Raw genomic sequence first — 24,596 nt, forward strand, 5'->3', positions numbered from 1 at the left:
GTTTCTTTTCATACAAACTTATTTATTTGGATTTTTTATATTTCAAATTATTGATACATTCAAAGAGTAATTTTAATCTCTATAATTTTTGCTAACCGTGTTGAGTCTCACTCGACATCCGAGTGCAAAAGGTTAAGTGATTTTTGTTGTTTTTTTTTTTTTTTTTAGAGGCAGAGTGTCACTCTGTTGCCCCAGCTAGAGTGCCGTGGCATCACCCTAGCTCACAGCAACCTCAAATTCCTGGGGCTTAAGCAATCCTTCTGCCTCAGCCTCCCGAGTAGCTGGGACTACAGGCATGTGCCACCATGCCCGGGGAATTTTTCTATGTACTTTTAGTTGGCCAATTAATTTCTTTCTATTTTTAGTAGGGATGGGGTCTCATTCTTGCTCAGGCTGGTTTCGAACTCCTGACCTTGAGTAATCCACCCTCCTCGGCCTCCCAGAGTGCTAGGATTACAGGCGTGAGCCACCACGCCTGGCCAGGGTGATATTTTTAAAACTGTCACCATCCCCTTCTCAATGTTTGAGAACAGTGAAGTCATCTCGAAGGCCTCTCACCTGACATGGTGGTATGGGTCTTGGCACCACCAAGCTCCTCTTGCGTAACATCCTCATTGGTGACAGACTTCACAACATCAGGGCCAGTGATGAACAGGTAGGAGGTGTCCTGAAATCAGAGATTTCCAGAACAGTCAATCTCAGAGCACCAGAGCTGGTCAGAGCCTTAGAGCTCACTCAGCCAGAAAAACAAATGCTGAGAAAATAGTGTCATGATAGCAAAACCAGTCTGGGATGCTGCTCAAAGATACCTACCTAGACAGAAGACTCAAGTTTCCCTGCTTCATTGTCTATTTTCTAAAAATCTTTGTTCCATGATTTTATCTCAGCAGATTAACTCGCAGTGTGGCTAACATCCAGGGTCATTCACCTGTAGAACACAGTAACAGGTGACCCTGACTCAGAGCTTGCTGTGCATCAAGCACTTTTCTAAGCACTTCATAGGACTGTGCCATTAAAGCCCAAGTACTGGTTGGGCATGGTGGCTCAACATCTGCAATCCTAACACTTTGGGAGGTACACTTGAGGCCAGGAATTTGAGACCAGCCTGAATAACAGAGCAAGACACCATCTCTAAAAAAACAAAGTGTTGCTCTGTTGCCCCAGCTACAGTGCAGTGGTGTCATCCTAGCTACTGCAACCTCAAACTCCTGGGCTCAAGCGATCCTCCTGCCTCAGCCTCCTGAATAGCTGGGACTGTAGGCGTGCACCACCACACTCAGCTAATTTTTTCTATTTTTTGGTAGAGATGGAGTCTTACGTGCTCAGGCTGGTCTTGAACTCCTGACCTCAAGCAATCCTCCCACCTCAGCCTCCCAGAGTGCTAGGATCACAGGTATGAGCCACCGCGCCCAGCCTCTGTAGAGGCTGGGTGTGGTGGCACACACCTGTAGTCCTAGTTACTCAGGAGGCTGAGGCAGGAAGAACCCTTGAGCCTAGGAGTTCAAGGCTGCAGTGAGCTATGATTGTACCACTGCACTCCAGCCTGACTGACAGAGTAAGACTGTCTCTAAAAATAAAATTAAAAAAAAAAAAAGCCTAAGTACGATTATCGCCCCATTTATACATGAAGAAACCGAGACACAGAGATGGTATGCAACCAGCCACTTTAACTGAACCTACTAAAAGATACAAATAATCAATACTTTGGTGTTATGAGAGTGATGGGCTTTCTAATTTATAGATAACACATGCAAACTATACAAAATTTGAAGAACAGGAGATATAGTGGAAAGTAAGTCTATAGCCCAGCCCTTATTTCCAGTTCTCCGATTCCCCTCCCCAAGGGTAATGTACGCACACGTGAGCATTAATGTATATATTTACCCTCATTTTCTAACACAAAACATTTCTAACACAAACACTTCCTAACACATTTTCTTTCCAAAACAAACATTTCCTATATAAACAGTGTTCTATACACAGTTCTCAAATTTGTTTAACATAATACTACAGCTTGAAGATCATTCCATATCAGCATAGAATATGTATCATAATGTAACTGTCACCTACTGGTGGTCATTTAGGTTGTTTCCAGTATTTTAATATAATAAGCAATTTTGCAATCAATACTATAGTCATCTCTGTGAACTCACTATAAATGTTCTTTGCCCATTTCTAACTCATAGTTGGCTTTTTTATAGGCTAAGAAAATTAATCCTTAGTCTATCATATGCATTGTATCAGTCTTTTATCTTATGATTCTTTGGTTTGGGATCTTGCTAGAAAGGTCTTCCCCACTCCACACGAAGACTTCTAAACGAATGTGCATGGCAGCTTTATTTGTAACAGTTAAAACACTAGAAACAGAACTTCTGGCTTCCAGTCCAACATATAAGAATATAGAAGTTGACATTCCTTCCTAACAAATAAAAATCTGAACAAATTGAAAAAAAAAAAATTAACAGCTTTTCTTAGATCCATCAGAGAGCCACATGGGGGTCACAGGACAAACCACTCCAAAATTGGAGACTGACAGGCAAACACAGAGAATTGAGGTTGCTGAGCAGAAACCCACAAACACCCCAATCTCCCAGGGAACCAGAGCTGACATAGAGATACTAACTATAACTGAAAAACTGCTGGAGTCTCAGTGTGGACAAGTACGAGAGACAAAAACTCCAGCAGGGCCCGGTCACTGAGGCCCCCGTGCACTGATGAGTTTTACCCCTAGAGCTCAACCGGGTTCTCACAGTGATTATCAGAGAAAAGTCCCCCTCATGGCTTCCAGCATAGGGAGCAGAAAAGAGACCATTTTGAAAGGTCCCAGAGCACTCCTACAATTCTTAACAAGGTCTGCCCTCAGGAGAAACTATTTAACCAGAGCCTAATCTGCTAGAGTTTTATCAGAAACTGCTGACCTGGGGGAATAAAAATACCAAACTCCAGCCAGCTCTAGCATTCCTGGCGGGAGAAAGGAACTAGCCTGCCCCAGCCAAGTCTGGCGGTCCTGTTCCACCAAAGGGGAGGCGAAGGACTGAGAAACACACATGAAGTTGGCAGTCCAGAGACACAGGCTCACTAAAAGACTGAGACTTGCGAGACCCCATCTCTACTAAAAAGAAAGAAATTAATTGGACAACTAAAAATATAGAAAGAATAAATTAGCCGGGCATGGTGGCACATGCCTGTAGTCCCAGCTACTCAGGAGGCTGAGGCAGCAGGATTGCTTGAGCCCAGGAGTTTGAGGTTGCTGTGAGCTAGGCTGATGCCACGGCACTCTAGCCTGGGCAACAGAATGAGACTCTGTCTCAAAAAAAAAAAAAAAAATGGTTAAAGAGGTATATTATGTTACGTATATTTTACCACAATCTTTTATAAAAGTACTGTATCAGTGTTAAACTTCTTGAATTTAATAACTTTGGTTATGCAAGAAGAGATCCTAGTCCTTAAGGATCTTACACTGAAGCATTAAGGGGTCGAAAGGCATGTTGTATGTAACCTATTCTCAAATGGTTAAAAATTCTTTATTATTATTTGAAATTATTTCAAAAATATTTTTTTAAAAACTGCTCAACAAAAGTTAGTATTACAAGAAGGAAAATCACAAGTCACAGAGTGGGAGAAGATAGGTGCAACATATATATTGATAAAGAACTTACATCCAGAAGATACAAAGAACTCCTAAAAATCAGTTTGGTAGAAAACAAAAACACTCAATTTCATATTTTTTGTAGAACCGGGGTCTTGCTATATTGCCCAGGCAGGTCTCAAACTCCTGGCCTCAAGTGATCCTCCCACCTCAGCCTCTCAAAGTACTGGGATTATAGGCATGAGCCACTGCACCCAGCCAAAAACTCAATTTTTTAAGATGGGCTAAAGAGGTGAATAGGCGTGCCATAAAAGAAGAAAAAAATTAAAAGGCACTCAACTTTTTTAGTCATGGACATGCAAATTGAGATCACAGTGACAGACTATACCACAAGCATCAAACTGGCACAATTAAAACATGGTAATATAAGGGCTGGCACAACTGTGGAACCAGTAAAAATCTCCCACTGCTGATAGAATTATAAATTGCTGTAATTTCTTTAGTAAACAGTCAAGTATTACCTAGAAAAGCTGAAGATATGTATATCCAATGACCCAAGATCGCCCCTACCTTGAGAAACTGAAACATGTGTGCACCAAGATACATTAATATTAGACTGTTTATATCAGCCTTGTTGGCAATGGCAAAAATCTTGAAATTCCAATGTCCATCAATGGGGGAATGGAGGAATATACTAAGACATATTCACTACACAGCTATTAAAATTAATGAACTACATTTACAAAGAACATGGATAAATCTTAAAAATAATGAACCAGAAGCCATGCACGAAGAAAAGCATATTATATTATTTCACTTTTCATAAAGGATAAAACAAGCAACACTAATCCACACTGTTTAGTGAGGCATACTTAAAATTTTTAACTATGAAGCAAAGCAAATAAAAACATTTCCATAGAGGTTGAGATAATAAACAATTCTATGCAGAATGTAGGCAACAGTGGTTAGGAAAGATCATTAGGACAGGGCTCTCAGAGAGCTATTTTTTTACCTGTTTTTTATACAAATTTGCCCTTTATAATAATTGCTATACTGTATGTATCTTATGCACTTTCCTGAGTATGTATTACATTACACAATTTAAAATGATTAAAAATTTAAAAAATTAACTGGCAAGGGAGGCAGGGACAGAAGCAGGGAGACCAGTCGGAAGGATTCTGCAATAATCCAGGTGGAAGACGATGGGCTTGAATCAAAGTGGTAGCAGTTTTTGATAAGCAAAAGCAAGCAGCAGTGGTAAGAGACAATCTGATTACATTTTGGGTTATATCCTAAAGTAAAGCCAACAGATATTCTGATTGAATTTGGGATGTGACAGCAAAAGATGAGTCAAAATAGTGTCAAAAGTGTTTGACCTGAGCCCCCAGAAAACTGGACTTGCCATTCAAAATGGGGAAGGCCAAAGGAGAGGAGTTCAGGAGGGGCTTAGCAGAAATTGAAACCTACGAAGTTTGAGATACACTCACTAACGTCGAAATGGAAATGCTGGTAGGCAGATGAAGGTATAATCCTAGAAAAACAGATTTGAGAATTGTCAGCATATAGATTAGCATTTAAAGTCATGAGCCTCGATAAGATCGCCAAGGGAATCAGGGAGAGAAAAATCAAAAAATATGGTGCCCTGATGTTTCAATGAGGAAGCCATGATCAGCTACATTAAATGCTGCCGAAAGGTAAAGCAAGGGCTGAGAATTGTCAACTGGATTTAGCGATGCAGGAATTGTTATCTCTGAGAAATTGATATTATCAGTGATCCTGAATAGAACATCCTTTTCATCATGAACTAAATGTCCAAATATATTTAGATTTATCAATTCTGTTAGGTCCCTTGGTCTGTTTGTTTACAAGTTGATTAGACAGTTTTAGTTGTTACAACTTCATATTTTAGCACCCGGTAGGACTAGCTCATCACACTACTTTCATGAAATGTTTATCCTTGGATGTTATTTCTTCCCTGCATATAAACTACTCTGTGTAGTAATTCTAAAAAGAATATTAGTATTTTCATTGTAGCCTTATTGAATACATGGAATATTTAAGAAATAGAATGGTTAAGGCTTGATAATTAGTTGCAAAGGACAAGAGAGGAAGTCTCACAAATATGCAGTTAATAATTAAAGTTTTACAAATGGAAGATAGGATTGCTTACGAAAAAACACAGAATTAAAAGAGAAAGCAGTTGGAATGAACTTCAGCATCTAGAGTCTCAATGGAATAGTGTGAATTGCAATGGAAACCAAGAAGGTCTGGCCAAAGATGTGAAAGAAATGTCAGAGATGCCAGAATATGACAGGGTGGAACCCAAGGGAGTATTGCTGAAAAACTCAGAAGGATGAAAGTGAAATAGCATTTATAATGATACAGATGTCACTGAGAAACTTAAAAAAACAGGGTAGTGGACAGAGGTGGGGAGAAACAGAGCTAAACTGACATGTGCTAAGGAAAACAGAAATAGGGCAATAGCTACAGAGGGATGCAAACTAGGGTAAAGATTTTGTTTTGAAGACAGGAGAGACGCAAGCACAGTTAAGTACTGATGGGAGGACGTAAGGAGAAACTGAAGATAGTAAAGAGAAAGAACAGTGTACGCCCATGAAGAGGGGTCGAGTTGTATTCAGCAATTGGATGTGTGCAGGGGGGAAGGATGGCTTTGGCCAGAGAAATTGATACCACACCTCCATTCATGACAGACAGGAAAGAGGAGAGGACAGGGCTAGCACCAGCTAGGTGTGCATATATTAGTAGGCAATTAGTAGGCAAAATTTAGGGAATTCTGCTTTGTCCAAGAAGTTAAGAGAAACGGTCATCTTAATTTTTAAAACCCACAAGTGATGTTGCACATTTATGTTGCTTTCAATCTGTCACTAAGAACAGAATAGTTGGGTCAAAGGGATGAGTACTTTGAAAACCTTTTGCATTCCTACTGCCACTTGCCCTTGAGAAAAAGGTGTTTCCCATTTATACTCCCTCTAAAACTATTCTTCGCATACTGGATGACTATCTTTACTTTTTTCCTCCAACCTTTGTTTTGACAATCATTGCTCATTTTTATTAATATGTTAAGAGGGAAAAACTGATTTTTTTAAAGCAAGCTCAGATTAAGGGCAATTACTCATGTATAAGTTCAAACAGGCTTCATTTTGAAATCATTTTAAAATACCATTCCATTAAAGTCATGTAATAAAGATATGCACCTCTCAAAATAAAGTTGGCAATCAGATCTATCCTTTAATGGATAAAACAATAAAATGGCAAATGGGTGAAAAAACAAAGGGGGGACATCAGAAACAACTTCCCAATACAATAGACTACAGAAAAGCCTTCCATGAGAAACTTTTTCACTAGAATTCAGTAAACAGTCACCTGTCTGGGTAGAGGAAAGGATCCTTTGATTACTTGAAAATCATTTGCAATTCAGATCAACATGATTACCCAATCAATGAAATGCACAGCACCTTCTGCCACTGAACCCCCAGCAGCTACAGATTTCATGCCAAAACCTTCTCTCCACTAAGACCTTATCATTACTCCACTGAAAGCCAATGAGAATGCAGATTACCCAGATCTGGGTCAGGAATTATTTTTATTGCAGGTAAGGAACTGCATGAATCTCAAAGGGCACCAGAAACAGGCCCTTCTTTCTTACCTTAACCATGAACGTGAAGTCTGTGAGGGCTGGGGAGTAGACGGCCCCGCCAGCACACGGGCCCATGATCAGAGAAATCTGAGGGATAACTCCGGATGCCGTGACATTCCTCTGCCAAAAGAAAAAGGCAAAGGCATCTGGTTACAGAGGCGTTCAACACATTATCTGCAGAGAGATAAAGGCAATAAGAAGATAGCACTTGGTTTTTATCCCACAAAAACTCTACCCAGAAGGCAAGAGACCTAATCAGTAAAGTTCTTCCAGAACTGTACGTGCAGATTCTCCCCATAACTGGTGCAATGGTCGGCATGTTACTTTCCAGAGCAAATACTTTGCTCTCCCATCTTTGGCAGCAGTTCCCCAAAACCTCGACCAGAGCATGAGCTACCGAGAGATTCCCACCACCCTCAGCCCAGCTGCAAACACACCGTGTGCCTGTCCCCATTGTCTGCAAGAGGCTGGCAGAAAGATGAAAACCCCAGGCAGAGTATACAGAGCTAACACTTAATCCTGGAGCCCTGACCTGTTTTGGGCCCCTTCACACCCTCCACAGAGGGTACCCACAGTCTCAAGGCAAGGCTAAGAGGCAGGCGTTACTTTATGTCGAGTCTTCAACGTCTGCCCCTCCCCAGAAAGGGCACGGTAGAAAGACCCAGAAAGGCTCCGTAAGGTCAATGGTGTTGTGAAGGGCTAAGCCTCTGGCCACCACCTGGAAAAGACAGGAACCAGGGGCTGGAGGAGCCAGGCAAGGTGATGAAGACCCAATCACTCTTTGCCTACTCGCAACCTCTTTCCTTCTCCTGAGCAACATGGGCTTGGGAGAAGTGGGTCCACTTTTCGGCCTGCCTTTGGCTCTGAACCCAGTCTCTATAATCCATGGGACACAGCTAAGGACAGGACAAAAAGTCATCTATACTCTGTACAAACACAAGTGTGGGTGGACGGATGTCCAGCTGGGGTACAGTGAAGAGTATGGAAAACTCTCCCCCAAAAACCAACTATAAAACTGGAAAAATTTGGCAAAAACAAATATTTAGGGTTCTGAAAATGGGGAAAATGTGAACAAATAGGCTACCATTGCCCACAGCCATACAGGGTGAAAGAAAATTAACATCAGTAATTCAAATCCACAAGAAGCAATTAAGAACACTTAAAATGATTGTGATTAAATATAAAATACTACATAAATACAGTTCTCTCTCTAATACTTTAAAAGACTGTATAAAGAAATAATTATAACACTGTATTTTGGGGCTTAAAAGATATATAACAACAAAAGCACAAACGAAGGGGGAGAAAATGGAGCTATATTGGAGGAAAGTTCCTACATTTTACCAGAAGTCAGTACTAATTTGAAGCAGATTTGGATAAATTAGGATACATATTCTAACACTTAGAGCAATCACTAAGAAAATAACAAAAAAATACAGCTAAAAGAACAGAAATTAAAATAGTACACTAAAAATATTTAACATAAAAGAGCTGAGTGACGTTACAGAAGACAGAATAAGAAGCTCTAGGAATCTGGTACCAGAACAACTATTTAGCAGATAGGAACTGTACAAAGCAACTATTTTGGAACTCTGATGTCTAGCCAAACACTTAGACCCGAGAAGAGTTTGATAAAGCAGCAGGTAAATTTCGATGAACTTCACATTTGGCATGGTTGCTACCATCCCTCAGTTCAAAGCCCATGACAGGCAGCCATGAGGATTCCATGAGGATGGTGCCAGGGTGGGCAATAAGGCCCATGCCCTCCAAAATCCGGGCTGTGTGTTTTGACTGCTGATCACAGCTTCTGATGGCTGAGGGGCCAGCAGAGGCTGGCCACTGTTTCAACCAGAGTGGGCTCAAGGAAATCTTTCTCAGATCACTGTAGACCACAAAGATAACAGAACTAAAATTTCAGTGAGCATATTCAACAAGGAACTCACACTTTGCAAAAATAGCTTGGAAAAGCTCAGACAGATGGATCTAGCACTCAACAAGCAAAAAATCAGTAATCCTTGAGGAGTGAAAAAACTAGATTTCTAAACTTACCAAACATAATATTCAGAATTTCTAGTCTTCAAAAAAAAATTACGAATCACACAAAGAAACAAGTATGGCCCAGTCACAGGAAAAAAAAAAATTGACAGAAACCATCCATGAGGAAACATAGACATCAGACTTATTAGTCAAAGATGCCATGTAAACTGTAGGAAAAAAAACTAAAGAAAATCAGGAAAACAATGTTTGAACAAAATGGGAACACTATGAAGAGATGGAATTAAAAATTCACTAGAGGGGTTCAACAGCAGATTTAAGCAGAAAGGCAGAAGGATCAGAGAACTTGAACATAAAATAATTTAAATTATCTACGATCAGCTGGGAAAATTTCCCAGGCCTTGCTAAAAATCTCAATATACAAGTTCAAGAAGCTCAGAGGACCCCTGGAAGATTCAATGCAAACAGGAAGACATCACGACAAGCAGTCATCAGACTGACCAAAATATCAACTAAAGAGGCCCTTCTAAGAGCTGTAAGATGAAAGAAGCAAGTAACATACAAAGGAAAGCCAATCTGAGTAACACCAGACTTCTCTACTGAGACTTTACAAGAAAGGAGAAACTAGGGCCCCATTCTCACTCTTCTGAAACAGAACAATGCCCAGCCTAGAATCTTATTCCCTGCAAAACTAAGTTTTGTATATGAAGGAGAAATCAAGACATTCTCAGATAAGCAAAGACTGAGGGAATTCACCAAGACCAGCCCTTCAAGAAGTACTCAAAACAGTGTTGCCCACGGATCAGCACAATAAACACTCACGAATGTAAATCTACTCAAAGCTAAAGATCAAAGCCCAGATACCACAATGGCTCAAGAGAGAAAACAAAGCAAGAAAGTTCAACCCAACATAAAGAACAGAAATCTGCCCCACCTATCAGTTATCTCAATAAATGTGAATGGCTTGAACTCTCCACCCAAGAGACATAGGCTGGCCAAATGGATAAAAAAAACACAAACCAAGTATCTGCTGCCTTCAGGAAACACATCTAACCTGCAAGGATGCAATCAGACTAAGGTAAAGGGGTGGAGAACAATATTTAAAGCAAACAGAAGCCAAAAAAAAGCTGGTGTGGCGGTGCTGATTACAGATAACTTAGTTTTTAAATCAACAAAAGTAATAAAAGACAAAGAAGGTCACTATGTAATGGTGAAGGGTACAGTTCAACAAGAAGACATAACAATTCTAAATATATATGAACCCAAACTTGGTGCACCCAGATTCATAAATCAAACTCTAGTTGATCTAAACAAATGGATAAAACACCACCACCATAATAGTCGGAGACTTTAACACCCCACTAACAGCACAGGACAGATCCTCCAAACAGAAAATCAACAAAGAAATAATGGACTTAAACAGAACTCTGGAACAAATGGGCCTGACTGACATTTACAGGACATTCTACCCCAAAACCACTGAATATACGTTCTTCTCATCAGCTCATGGGTCATTCTCTAAGATTGACCATATCATAAGACACAAAGCATGTCTCAAACAATTTTAAAAAATAGAAATTATGCCATGTATCTTTTCAGACCACAATGGAATAAATGTAGAAATCGATCTTAACAGGAGTCCTCATTTCTACACAAAGTCATGGAAACTAAACAACCTTCAGCTGAATGATCACTTCATAAACGAGGAAATCAAGATGGAAATCAAAAGATTCTTTGAACAACAAAGGTGACATAAGTTACCAAAACCTGTGGGACACAGCTAAAGCAGTCCTGAGAGGAAAGTTTATTTCCATAAATGCCTATATCCAAAAGTTGAAAAGATCACAAATAGACAACCTAATGAATTGTCTCAAAGAGCTGGAAAAAGAACAGACCAACCCCAAACCCAGCAGAAGAAGTGAAATCATTAAGATCAAATCAGAACTAAACGAAATTGACAACAGGCAAACTATACTGAAGATTAATAAAACAAAAAGTTAGTTCTTTGGAAAAATAAACAAAATTGACATACCTTTGGCCAGACTAATGAAAAGCAGAAAAGAAAAATCTCTAATAAGCTCCATCAGGAACAATAAAGGAGAAATTACAACTGATGTCACAGAGATACAAGATATAATTTATGAATACTACAAAAACCTCTATGCACACAAACTGGAAAATGTGGAGGAAATGGACAATTTCTTAGAAAGACACAGCCTCCCTAGGCTCAACCAGGAAGAAATAGAATTCCTGAATAGACCAATATCAAGTACTGAAATTGAAACAGCAATAAAAAAACCTTCCTAAAAAAAAGTCCTGGACCAGATGGTTTCACACCCGAATTTTACCACACCTACAAAGAAGAACTGGTGCCTATCCTGCAGAAATTACTCCACAACATCGAGAAGGATGGAATATTCCCCAACACATTTTATGAAGCAAACATAACCCTGATACCAAAACCAGGAAAGGATACAAAAAAAGAAAACTACAGATCAATATCCCCTTATGAATATAGATGTAAAAATTCTCAACAAAATCCTAGCCAATCAAATCCAGGTGCTTGTCAAGAAAATAATTCATCACAACCAAGTGGGCTTCATCCCAGTGATGCAGGGATGGTTCAACATACGCAAATCTATAAATGTAATTCACCATATAAACAGAAGCAAAAACAAAGACCATATGATCCTCTCAATAGACACAGAGAAAGCATTTGACAAAATTCAACACCCTTTTATGATAAGAACGCTCAACAAAATAGGCATAGACGGGGCTTACCTAAAAATGAAACAAGCCATATATGACAAACCCATAGCCAATATCATACTGAATAGGGAAAAACTGAAAGCATTCCCACTCAGAACTGGAACAAGACAAGGTTGCCCACTATCTCCTCTTCTGTTCAACATAGTGCTGGAAGTCCTCGCTATGGCAATCAGACAAGAGAGTGGAATTAAGGGCATCCAAATGGGAGCAGAAGAGATCAAACTCTCACTCTTTGCTGATGACATGATATTATACCTAGAAAATGCCAAGGATACAACCAAGAGACTCCTTGATAAATGATTGATAAATTGATTTGGTAAAGTCTCAGGATATAAAATCAATACACAGAAATCAGAGGCATTCATATACGCCAACAACAGTAAAAGTGAGAACCAAATCAAAGACTCAATTCCCTTCAAAATAGCAACAAAGAAAATAAAGTACCTTGGAATATATTTAACTAAGGAGGTAAAAGACCTCTACAGGGAGAACTATAAAACACTGAAGGAGGAAATGGCAGAGGACGTAAACAAATTAAAGAATATACAATGCTCATGGGTCAGCAGAATCAACATTGTTAAAATGTCTATACTACCCAAAGTGACCTACAGAGTCAATGCAATCCCTATCAAAATACCATCATCATTTCTCACAGATATAGAAATAATTTTACGCTTCGTATGGAACCAGAGAAGACCTCGTCTAGCAAAATCAATCCTAGGCAATAAAAACAAAATAGGAGGTATCAATTTACCAGACTTCAAACTATACCACAAGGCTATAGTCATTAAAACAGCTTTTTACTGGCACAAGAACAGGGACATTGACCAGTGGAACAGAACAGAGAACCCAGATATAAAACCATCCTCATATAGCTAACTAATTTTCGACAAAGCAGACAAAAACATACACTGGGGGAAAGAATCCTTATTCAAGAAATGGTGCTGGGAAAACTGGATAGCCACAGTAGAAGACTGAAGCAAAACCCACACCTTTCACCTCTCACAAAAATCAACTCATGCTGGGCAACAGATTTGAACCTTAGATGTGAAACTATTAGAATGCTAGAGGAAAATGTTAAAAATACTCTTCTAGACATTGGCCTAGGCAAAGAATTTATGAAGACGACCCCAAAGGCAATCACAACAGAAACAAAAATAAACAAATGGGACCTGATCAAATTAAAAAGCTTCTGCACAAAGAAACTGCCAAGAGAGCAAACAGACAACCCACAGAATGGGAGAAAATTTTTGCAAGCTACACATCTGATAAAGGGCTGATACCCAGAATCTATTTAGAACTCGGGAAAATCAGCAAGGAAAAATCAAACAACCTTATCAAAAAATGGGCAAAGGACATGAACAGAAACTTCTCAAAAGAAGACAGAATAATGGCCAACAAGCATATGAAAAAATGCTCACACGCCCAGCCAAAATAGAAATCTTGAACAGACAGATAGCAAGCAGTAAGACTGAGACAGTGATAAAACATCTCCCAACAAGAAAAAGGCCCGGACCAGACGGATTCACAGCCAAATTCCACCAGACCTACAAAGAAGAACTGGCACCTATCCTACCGAAACTGTTCCATAACATCAAGGAGAGAATCCTCCCTAACTCATTCTATAAAGGCAGTACCACCCTGATACCAAAGCCAGGAAAGGACACAACAAAAAAGAAAACTAGAGACCAATATCCCTCATGAATATAGATGCAAAAATCCTCAAAAAAATATTATCAAATTGAATCCAGCAGCACAGTGATACAATAATTCACCATAATCAAGTGGGTTTCATCCCCGGGATGCAAAGATGATTCAAATATACAAATCAATGTGATTCACTATATAAACAGAATTAAAAACAAAAACCAAATGATTATCTTGATACAGAAAAAGTATTTGATAAAATCCAACACTCCTTCATGATAAAAAACCCTCAACAAGCTAGGCATAGAAGGAATATACCTCAAAATAATATAAGCTATGTATGGCAAACCCACAGCCAACATCATACTGAAAGGGGGAATGCTTTCAACTCCTCCCCAAAGAACTGGACAAACAAGTGTGCCCACTGTCACCACTTCTATTAAACATAGTATTGGAAGTCCTAGCCAGAGCAATCAGACAAGAGAAAGAAATAAGGGGCATCCACACGAGGAAACAGGTCAAACTATCCTTGTTTGACAATGATATGATCTTCTACCTACAAAACCCTAAAAACTCCATGAAAAGACTCCTAGAACTGATAAGTCAATTCAACAAATTCCTAGGTTACAAAATTAATGTACAAAAATCAGTAGCATTTCTATATACTAATAATAGTCAAGCTGAGAGTCAAATCAAGAACTCAGTATCATTTACAATAGCTGCAAAGGAAATAAGATACCTAGGAGTATACTTAGCAAAGGAGGTGAAAGATCTCTAGAAGGAGAACTACAAAACACTGAGGAAAGAAATTACAAATAACACAAACAAATTGAAAAATACCCCATGCTCATGGATTGAAAGAATCAACATTGTTAAAATGTCTATACTGCCCAAAGTGACTTATAGATTCAGCACAATTCCCATCAAAATAGCAACATTTTTTCACAGATCTAGAAAAAATAATCCTAAACTTCATATGGGCCGGGCGCGGTGGCTCACGCCTGTAATCCTAGCTCTCTGGGAGGCCAAGGCGGGCGGATTGCTCAAGGTCAGGAGTTCGAAACCAGCCTGAGCAAGAGCGAGACCCTGTCTCTACTATAAATAGAAAGAAATTAATTGGCCAACTAATGTATATAGAAAAAATTAGCCCGGCATGGTGGCATATGCCTGTAGTCCCAGCTACTTGGGAGGCTGAGGCAGGAGGATTGCTTGAGCCCAGGAGTTTGAGGTTGCTGTGAGATCTGACGCCACGGCACTCTAGCCTAGGCAACAAAGCGAGACTCTGTCTCAAAAAAAAAAAAAAAAAAAAACTTCATATGGAACCAAAAAAAGAACCCTAAACAAAAAGAACAAATCTGGAGACATATTACCTGACTTTGAATTATATAATAAGGCTATAGTAACCAAAACAGCATGCTATTGGTATAATACAAACGGAGACACACAGACCAATGGAATAGAATAGAGAACCCATGAATAAAGCCATATAGCTACAACCAATTGATTTTGAACAGAACGACAAAAAACATACACTGAGGAAAGGATTCCCTATTTAATAAACGGTGCTGGGAAAATTGGATAGCCACATGCAGAAGAAAGAAACTGGATCCCTGTTCTCTCACATACAAAAATTAACTAAAGATAGATTAAAGACTTAAATATAAGATCTGAAATCATAAAAATTCTAGAAGGCGGCCGGGCATGGTAGCTCACACCTATAATCCTGACACTTCTGGGAGGCCACAGGAAGATAACTTCAGATCAGAAGTTCAAGACCAGCCCAAGCAAGAGCAAGACCTCATCTCTACAAAAAGTAGAAAAATTAGCCAGATGTGGTAATGTACACCTGTATTCCCAAATAATTGAGAGGCTGAGGCAGGAGGATCAGTTGAGCCCAAGAGTCTGAGGTTGCAGTGAGCTACAGATGATGCCACTGCACTCTAACCGGGGTGACAAAATGAGACTCTGTCTCAAATTTAAAAAAAAAAAAAAAAAAAAAAACCTAGAAGAAAATGTAGGAAAAATTCTTCTGGACATTGGCCTAGGCAAAGAATTTATGACTAAGATCCCAAGAGTAAACATAGTAACAACAAAAATAAATAAATGGGATTGATTGCTGTTTCTGCACAGCAAGGGAAATAAATAATCAACAGAGTAAATAGACAACCTAAAGAATGGGAGGAAATATTTGCAATCTATACATCCAACAAAGGGCTAATATCCAGAATCTACAAAGAACTCAAACAAATAGCAAAAAAACAAATAACCCCATCAAAAAGTGGGCAAAAAACATGAACAGATTTTTTTTTCAAAAGAAGACAGACAAATGGCCAATAAACATAGGAAAAAATGTTCAACATCACTAATCAGGTAAATACAAATTAAAACCACCTTACCCTTGTCAGAATATCCATTTTTAAAAAGTCAAAGACAACAAATGCTGGAGCAGATTCAGTAAAAAGAGAATGTACATACACTGTTGGCGGGAATGTGAATTATTATAGTGTAACCTCTATGGAAAACAGTATGGAGATTCCTCAAAGATCTAAAAGTAGAACTGCCATTTGATCCAGCAATCCCACTACTGGGTATCTACCCAAAGGAAAAGAAGTCATTTTATAAAAAAGACACCTGTACCTGAATGTTTATTGCAGCATAATTCACAAATGCAAAGATACAGATTCATCCTAAGTGTCCATCAACTGATGAGTGCATAAATAAAATGTGGTATATATATACCATGGAGTACTAAGCCATAAAAAGGAATGAAATAATGTCTTTTGCAGCAACTTGGATGGAACAGAGACCATTTCCTAAGTGAAATATTAATATCTCAGGAATGGGAAAACAAACACCGCATGTTCTCACTTATAAGTGGGAGCTAAACAAGGGATATATACAGTCATAAAGTAGTATAATGGATATTGGAAATTAAGAAGGGGGTAAGATAGAAGGGGAGTGAGGGACCTACCTATCATGTACAATGTACACTATTTTTTCTGGTGACGGGTACAGTGAAAGCCCTGACTTCAGCATTATATAATTCATACATGTATCAAAAACCCACTCATACCCCTAAATCTACTGAAATTAAAAACAAAACAAAAATTGACAAACCTGTATATGGACTAGCAACAAAAAGAGACTCATATTACTAAAATCAGAAATGAGAGAAGAGGCATCACAACAGAAATGAAGATTACAGGAAAATAATATGAATAACTGTATGGCACAAATGAGATAACTGAGATGAAATGGACTAATTCCTAGAAAGACACAAACCACTGAAGCTAAGTCAAAAAGCAGCAGATGATGAACCTGTAACAAAGAGACTAAATTAGTAATAAAAAATCTACCTACAAATAAAAGTCAAGGCCCAGACAGCTTCACTCGTAAATTTTACTAAACATTTAAAGAAGGATTAATGTCAACATTTGACAAGCTCTTCCAAAAAATAGAAGAGAAGGGAGCAGGACAGTTCTCTGGTGGCCTCAGACCAATGCAGTTCTCCTCACTTTCTCACTGGTAGTTCTCAAGAATAAATGTAGAATGTGCTAGGAATGCAATATACTGAGATAAGGAGGGACTGGCCAGAACATTACTGATCTCCCTCTAGAAACAGGATGTCCTTCAACACTTTAGCCCAGCATATTACATTGCCCCAGGGTACAAAACCCAGGGCAGGCTTTTTTTCAAACTCCCTCAGCTGTGGTGCAAGTGGGGTACATGCAATCAAGACACTGGCCAGGCGTGGTGGCTCACGCCTGTAATCCTAGCACTCTGAGAGGCGGAGGCGAGCGGATTGCTAGGAGTTTGAAACCAGCCTAAGCAAGAGCAAGACCCCGTCTCTACTATAAATAGAAAGAAATTAATTGGCCAACTAATATATATAGAAAAAATTAGCCAGGCATGTGGCGCATGCCTGTAGTCCCAGCTACTCTCAAGGCAGCAGGATCGCTTGAGCCCAGGAGTTTGAGGTTGCTGTGAGCTAGGCTGATGCCACGGCACTCACTCTAGCCTGGGCAACAAAGCAAGACTCTGTATCAAAAAAAAAAAAAAAAAAAAAATCAAGACACTATCTACCCTGGGCATATTTCTTGTCCCTTGGGGGACTGGCACTCAATGAATTAGACTTCCGTTGTGTCTTGCTGTCTATCTGTAAGTATTAATAATAAACCCAAGGCCGGGTGCGGGGGCTCACGCCTGTAATCCTAGCACTCTGGGAGGCCGAGGCGGGCGGATTGCTCAAGGTCAGGAGTTCAAAACCACCCTGAGCAAGAGCGAGACCCCGTCTCTACCATAAAAATAGAAAGAAATTAATTGGCCAACTAATATATATAGAAAAAATTAGCCGGGCATGGTGGCACATGCCTGTAGTCCCAGCTACTCGGGAGGCTGAGGCAGGATTGCTTGAGCCCAGAAGTTTGAGGTTGCTGTGAGCTAGGCTGACACCATAGCACTCACTCTAGCCTGGGCAACAAAGCGAGACTGTGTCTCAAAAAAATAAATAAATAATAAACCCACTTCATATATTACTAACGTGTATGTGTGAATGTTCTGTTGTACCAGAATCAAACAAGTTGGTAACCAGTGCATAGCAAACCTACCTTACAGAGGCATCCCTTCCAACTCATTTTATGAGGCAAGTGTTACTATAATACCAAAACCGAAAGAAATGTCACAAGATAACTGTAGACCAATATCTCTTACTAATATAGATTAAAAAGTACCTAACAAAATACTAGCAAACAGAACCCAGCACCTTACAAAAAGGATTACACACCAAGACCAATTGGGACTTATTATAGGAATATAAGGTTGGTTTAACATTCAAATTAATGAAATATACCTTATTATAATAAAGAACAAAAACCACATGATTATTTCTTAGATTCAGAAAAAGCATTTGACAAAATTAAACTCCCCTTCATGATTAAAACATTCAACAAACTGGAAGTAGAAAGAAACTTCCTTAATCTGAGAAAAAGCACCTACATAAAAACTAGTTATCATATGTAATGGTGAAAGAATGAATGCTTTCCCCCTAAGACCAGGAACGAGACAAAAACGTCCACTCTCACCACTTCTACTCAACATTGTACTACAGGTTCTAGACAGAGCACTTATCAAGAAATAAAAGGCATCTAGATTAGAAAAGAAGGAATCAGAACTTTATCCTATTTGCCAAAGACATGATCATGTGTATAGAAAATCCAAAAGAATACACACACACACACCCTATCCAACCTAATAACTTCAGCAAGGCTGCAGGATATAAGATCAATATATGAAAATCAACTGTATCTCTCTATACACTTGCAAAGAATCATCCAAAAAGGAAATTAACAAGAAAATTCCATTTACAATAGCATCAGAAAAGAATGAAATATTTAGTTATAAACTTAACAAAAGAAATGTAAGACATGTATGCTGCAAATTACAAAATATTACTGAAATAAATTAAAGATGACCTACATAAATACAGAAACATTCCATTTACATGGAGTGGAAGACCCAACATATTAAGATGCAAATTCTCATCAAATTAATCTACAGACTCAATGCAGTTCCTATCAAATCTCAGTAGGCATTTCTGTAAAGTGAACAGTTGATCCAAAAGCTCATTTGAAAAATGCAAAGGACCCTGAATAGCCAGCACAATTTTTAAAAAGAACACCAAAGTTGGAGGACTTTACTCAACTTTCAAAACTACTATAAAGCTATAGTAATCAAGACAGAGGTTCTAATGTAAAAATAAACATATAGGTCAATAGAAGAATTGAGAGTCCAGAAACAAAGTCTACATTTATGGTCAACTGATCTTCAACCAAAGTGCCAAGAGATAATTCACTGAGGAAAGAATAGTCATGTCAATAAATGGCGGCTGGTCAGGTGTTGTGGCCCACACCAGTAACCCTATCGCTTTGGGAGACCAAGGCAGGAAGACTGTGAGGCCAGGAGATCAAGACTAGCTGGGCAACAGCAAGACCTCATCTCTACAAGAAAATTTTTTTCAAAATTAGCTGGGCATGGTAACACATGCCTATAGTCCTGGCTAGTCAGGAGGCTGAGGCAGGAGGATCACTTGAGCCCAGGAGTTTGAGGTTATAGTGAGTTGTGATGACACTACTGCACTCTAGCTCAGGCAACAGAACAAGACCTTGTCTCAAGAACAAAAAAAAGGATGGTAGTACAAAAGGATGACTTTAGACCCTTATCATGCCATACACAAAAATTAATACAAAACGGATCATACAGCTAATGTAACAGAGCCAAGCCTATAAAACTCCACAAAGAAAACAAAATCTTTATGACTTTGTATTAGAGTTTTTACATATGACAATAAAAGCATGATCCACAAAAGAAAATAAACAATACTTCACAATTTAAAGTTTTTCCATTTCAAAAGCCACACTTGAGAAATAAAAAGACAAGCCACAGACTGAGAGAAAATACTTGCAAATCATGTATCTAATAAAGGATTTGTATCCAGAATATATGAAGAACTCTTACAACTCAAAAACCCAATTACAGAATGGTCAAAAGATCTGAATAGATATTTCAGCAAAAAAGATATACAAATGACTAACAAGTACATAAAGATGCTCAACATGATTAGTTGGCTGGGAAATGCATATTAGAACTACAGTGAGATACCACTACACACCATTAAATGGCTATTATCAAAGAGACTGACAATCCCCAGAATAGAGAAGGTGGGAAACCTGCAACCCTCTATATGTTGCTCATGGTAATATAAAATGGTACAGTCATTTTGGAAAACAATTTGGCAGTTTCTTAAAAATTTATACATAAACTCATAAAAACCCCACAATCCTACTACTCTTAGGTTTTCATAACTTTTGGGTAGATAGTTACCTATGTCCATACAGAGTTACACATAAACGTTCACAGTAGCATTATTCAGGGTACCCAATAGTATTGGGTTATTAAGTATGGAATATCTGATTTTCTTAAGTACTAAGATTGAGAGTTGATCTCTAACATTTCACTTTGACACTTTTTGGTTTTTGTTTTTGTTTTTTTTAATTGTGAAGATACATCGTCACTCTTTCAAATGCACGTTTTGGCCTGTGATTATCTTTTCTTTTTTAGAGCAATTTTTGTGAAACCATGGATAAGTCAAAAATTTGTGTTATTTTTTTAATATGAGTTCTGTCATGAAACCAATGCCGTGCAGATAGCTCAAAATATCAATGAAGCGTTTGGGAAAGATGTCGCTAACGAACACACACTATGTTGATGGTTTGAGAAGTTCCGTTCTGGTGGTTTTAATTTTGAAGATGAGCCACATGGGCAACCTGAGACCAAGGTGGATAATTATGAGCTGAAAGCTATAATGGAAGTGAGTCCATCTCAACCTACGTGTGAATTAGCAGCAAGGTTTGATGTGACTGTACCAACAATGTTGGACCATTAGAGACAAATCAGCAAGGTAAAGAAGCTGGATAGATGGGTATCATATGAATTAAACATGTGTCAGAAAAGAAATCGTCTCAAAGCTTGCCTTTCTTTGCTGTCATGACATAAAGGTGAACCATTTCTACACTGTACCGTTACATGTGATGAAAAATCTATTCTTTTTGACAATTGCAAGTGTTTGGCACAATGGTTGGATAAGGATGAAGTGCCGAAACACAGTCCAGAACAAAATATTCATCAAAAAAAGCTAATGGTATCTGTTTTGTGGGCCAGCACTAGTATATCTACCACAGCTTCATGAAACCTGATCAATTACAGCAAATGTCTACTGCAACCAACTGGACGAAGTAATGAGGATGCTTGCAAATAACGAGACAAGATTGGTCAACAGAAAACAGGCTAATGCTCTTGTAAGACCCACAGGTCACAAAAAACAACACTGCTCAAACTACAGAGGCTGGACTTGGAAACTCTCTGTCATCCACTGTATTCACCAGACCTTGTACCACTTGACTGTACCACAGACCTTGTACCACTTGACCTTGTACCACAGACCTGGCTACCACTTCTTCCAGGCTTTGGACCACTTCTTGCAATGAAAAAGAGTCAATTCTCAACAAGCTGTGGAAAACACCTTTCACAATTTCATGGCCACTTGCTCTCCTGGCTTCTTCGCTGCTAGCATAAGCAAGCTACCGTTAAGATGGCACAACTGTGTCCATAGTTTAGGCACACACTTTAATTATACTGCTTGTTTGAGATCTAGTAAACTAAACTTTAAATTTGAAATTGGGCATTTCATATTTAATGACCTAATAGAAACAACCCACATGTCCCTTAACTGGTAAATGGATAAACATGAAAAATATTCAAAATATTATGCAGTAATAAAAAGGAAAAGAACTGATATATAGAACAATATGAATGAACCTCAGAAACATGATGCTAAGTGAAAGGAGTCAGATGCAAAAATCTGTAGAGACTGAAAGATGGTCAGTAGCTGCTCAGCGCTAGGTGGGGATTGACTGCAAACAGGCAGGAGGATCTTTATGAAGTGAAAGGTTCTACAACTGGATTATGGTAATGACTGCACAACTCTAAAAATTTATTTAAAAACCATTGAATTATATACTTACAATGGATAGATTTTATGGTTTATAAATTGCAATAAAGTTGTTTAAAAAAATGTCAAGGGCATGGAAGACAAAGACTAAGGAACTGCTCCAGATCAAAAAAGACTAAAAAGATAGGACAACAACTACAGGAAAGTCTTCATTCTCAATTGGATCCTGGCCACAAAAATATATATAGATAAGCTAGCTAGCTATAAAGGACTTTATTAAGTCCTGAATAAGGACTATGAATTAGAATAATATTGATGGCTCAATGTTAAATTTCCTTATTTTTATTACTGTGTTCTGATTATAAAAGAGAATGTCCCTGCTCTTTGGAAATACCCAATGAAGGACTTGGAGGTAAAGGAAACATAATATTTCCAATTTACTCTCAGTTATTTCAGAAAAATATAACATGTAAATATGCATATATGGAAAGAGAATGATAGAACAAATGGGGAAAAATGTAAACAACTGATGAATCTGGGTAAGAGATACATGGAAATTCTTGTACTATTCTTGTAATTTTTCTATGAAGTTTGAAATTATATCTAAATAAAAAGTTACCAAAAAATAACAACACAGGCAAGAGGAAGTGTAGGCGTCAATATGACAACCAGCATTAGTGAGCAATTAATTAAGCAATGCAGATCTTAAAGTCACTAAAGCCTATCTCTTGAAAATAAAACAACAACAACAAAAAAACCAACTCTAACTCTCTGTGACTGTTCTCACAAAGATGTGGTGGACCAGATGATATTCTAAAATCTAGTCAAGTTCAAAATGTGGTGATTTATTGCCACTTCTCTCAGGACCATGCTTTGCTTTTAAATAGGAATGGCTTCTAGGCTGGGAGCCAAAGTAGACCTTCCAGGACTAAACAGTTCAGGGCAAGCCACCCATAGAACTAACTCTCTCTCCAGTGGTTTATCCCTGGGGCTCAAGTTTAAAGATTAAAAAGGATGTTTAAGACCTGCAAAAATTGGCTTCTCAACTATCATAAGTACTCCTACAACTATTAGAGTATCTTACAAAGAGTAAATGCACATTTTCCTGACTGATCACAAGGGGCCGTGGCCAGGGATGAGAACCCTGATAGGCCTGCAGACCAGGGACAGCAAGAGTAGCTGCCCTGATTAGAAACAATGTCTGTCTGTTTCCTTTGTTCTCCCTCTGCTGGCCTCTCCTCCCTGGAAACCTGCCAGATTCCACCTGGCAGTATCTCTCTCCATCCCAAACTCCCTTACAATATTTCTCAATATACTTCATACTTCACATAACACATTATTTGATGGGTCCTTTCATTTCTTTCTCTCTCATAATTTCAGTCTGTAAATAAGCAGAGAGATATCTGAAGTGATACCAAATGTTTCTGAATGGTGGGATTCAGGGTGATTTCTTTATTCTTTGTACTACTGCATGAACTCTATATAATGATTCTGCAGTGTTTTAACCAAAAATAAAAAGAGCACTCCATATTCTTTATTTAAAAAAAATTATAATTCTAGCAAATCAGTTCATTTTCACTTTCCATATTCCTTCCCTCCCTTGCTTTTGAAAAAAAAAATATTTCAAGTGCTTTTTCCTTTATGAATGATCTAATTTTGTTTTCCCCTAAGAGTGGTCATCTATTAGAAAAAAAGAAATCCCTCCGCCCCTCCCATTCTCTCTTGCTTTTCATCCACCCTTTACTCCACCCCCAGTGACACAGGAAAGAGCCACAGAACAGACACAATGGAGCAGAGAACAATGAGGAGAGACAGAGAAGCTCTGACCAGGACACAGCTTACAGAACTACTCCCTGTATTTTTTCTACTCTCTGTTCTCTATTAACAGGTTCCTTACCAGGAAGATGTCCGCGTAGCCAGCCAAGGACTCCACTCCCTCTTGGATCCGTGCTCCCCCGGAGTCATTCAGCCCAATCACTGGAGCCCCCACCGTTATGGCCTGGTCCATAATCTGAGACAGCAGAAAAATCGTTTTTGAGACAAATGCTCTTGTTATCAAAATAGCATTCACAAAGCGCTACAGTGGTTTCTGGAAAAGGTTCTGAGTGCACTTTTCAAAACAGGAGGCAGTAACACTGGTTTCCTTCCCTATGAGGAATGGATACTTTCACAGAAGACAAAGGACTAGATATTTAAAAATCTGATAAAAGTCCCCAAACACCCTAGAGCCAAAGCACTTCCCATTAGCAGGGGATAAAACTGCTCATGGCAGCCACTTCTAGAACCACAGGCTCCAGTTTTGTTCCCAGTTACTCCTTTGAAAGAACTGACAGTAGATGGAATAGCATAGTGGTTCATGAAAGCAGATGTTGACCCATCTGTTAACCTGAGGCCAGGCCCAGGCCTGCTTTTACTTCTAATGTGACAGATTT

General features: G+C 38.7%; 1 protein-coding gene across 1 annotated transcript in view; it reads right to left on the bottom strand.

Annotated features, from left to right (window-relative positions):
• PCCB (propionyl-CoA carboxylase subunit beta) overlaps positions 1-24,596 on the bottom strand; it is a 60,697-nt gene that overhangs the window by 27,629 nt on the left and 8,472 nt on the right. The window contains exons 5-7 of the mRNA XM_012787761.2: positions 24,062-24,175; positions 7,257-7,367; positions 559-667 (exon numbers count right to left, since the gene is read on the bottom strand). Coding sequence (XP_012643215.2) covers positions 559-667; positions 7,257-7,367; positions 24,062-24,175 — 334 coding nt within the window. The remainder of the gene's footprint in view (positions 1-558; positions 668-7,256; positions 7,368-24,061; positions 24,176-24,596) is intronic.

The sequence above is a fragment of the Microcebus murinus genome, chromosome 1 (assembly GCF_040939455.1).
Source record: "Microcebus murinus isolate Inina chromosome 1, M.murinus_Inina_mat1.0, whole genome shotgun sequence".
Taxonomy (NCBI): Eukaryota; Metazoa; Chordata; class Mammalia; order Primates; family Cheirogaleidae; genus Microcebus; species Microcebus murinus.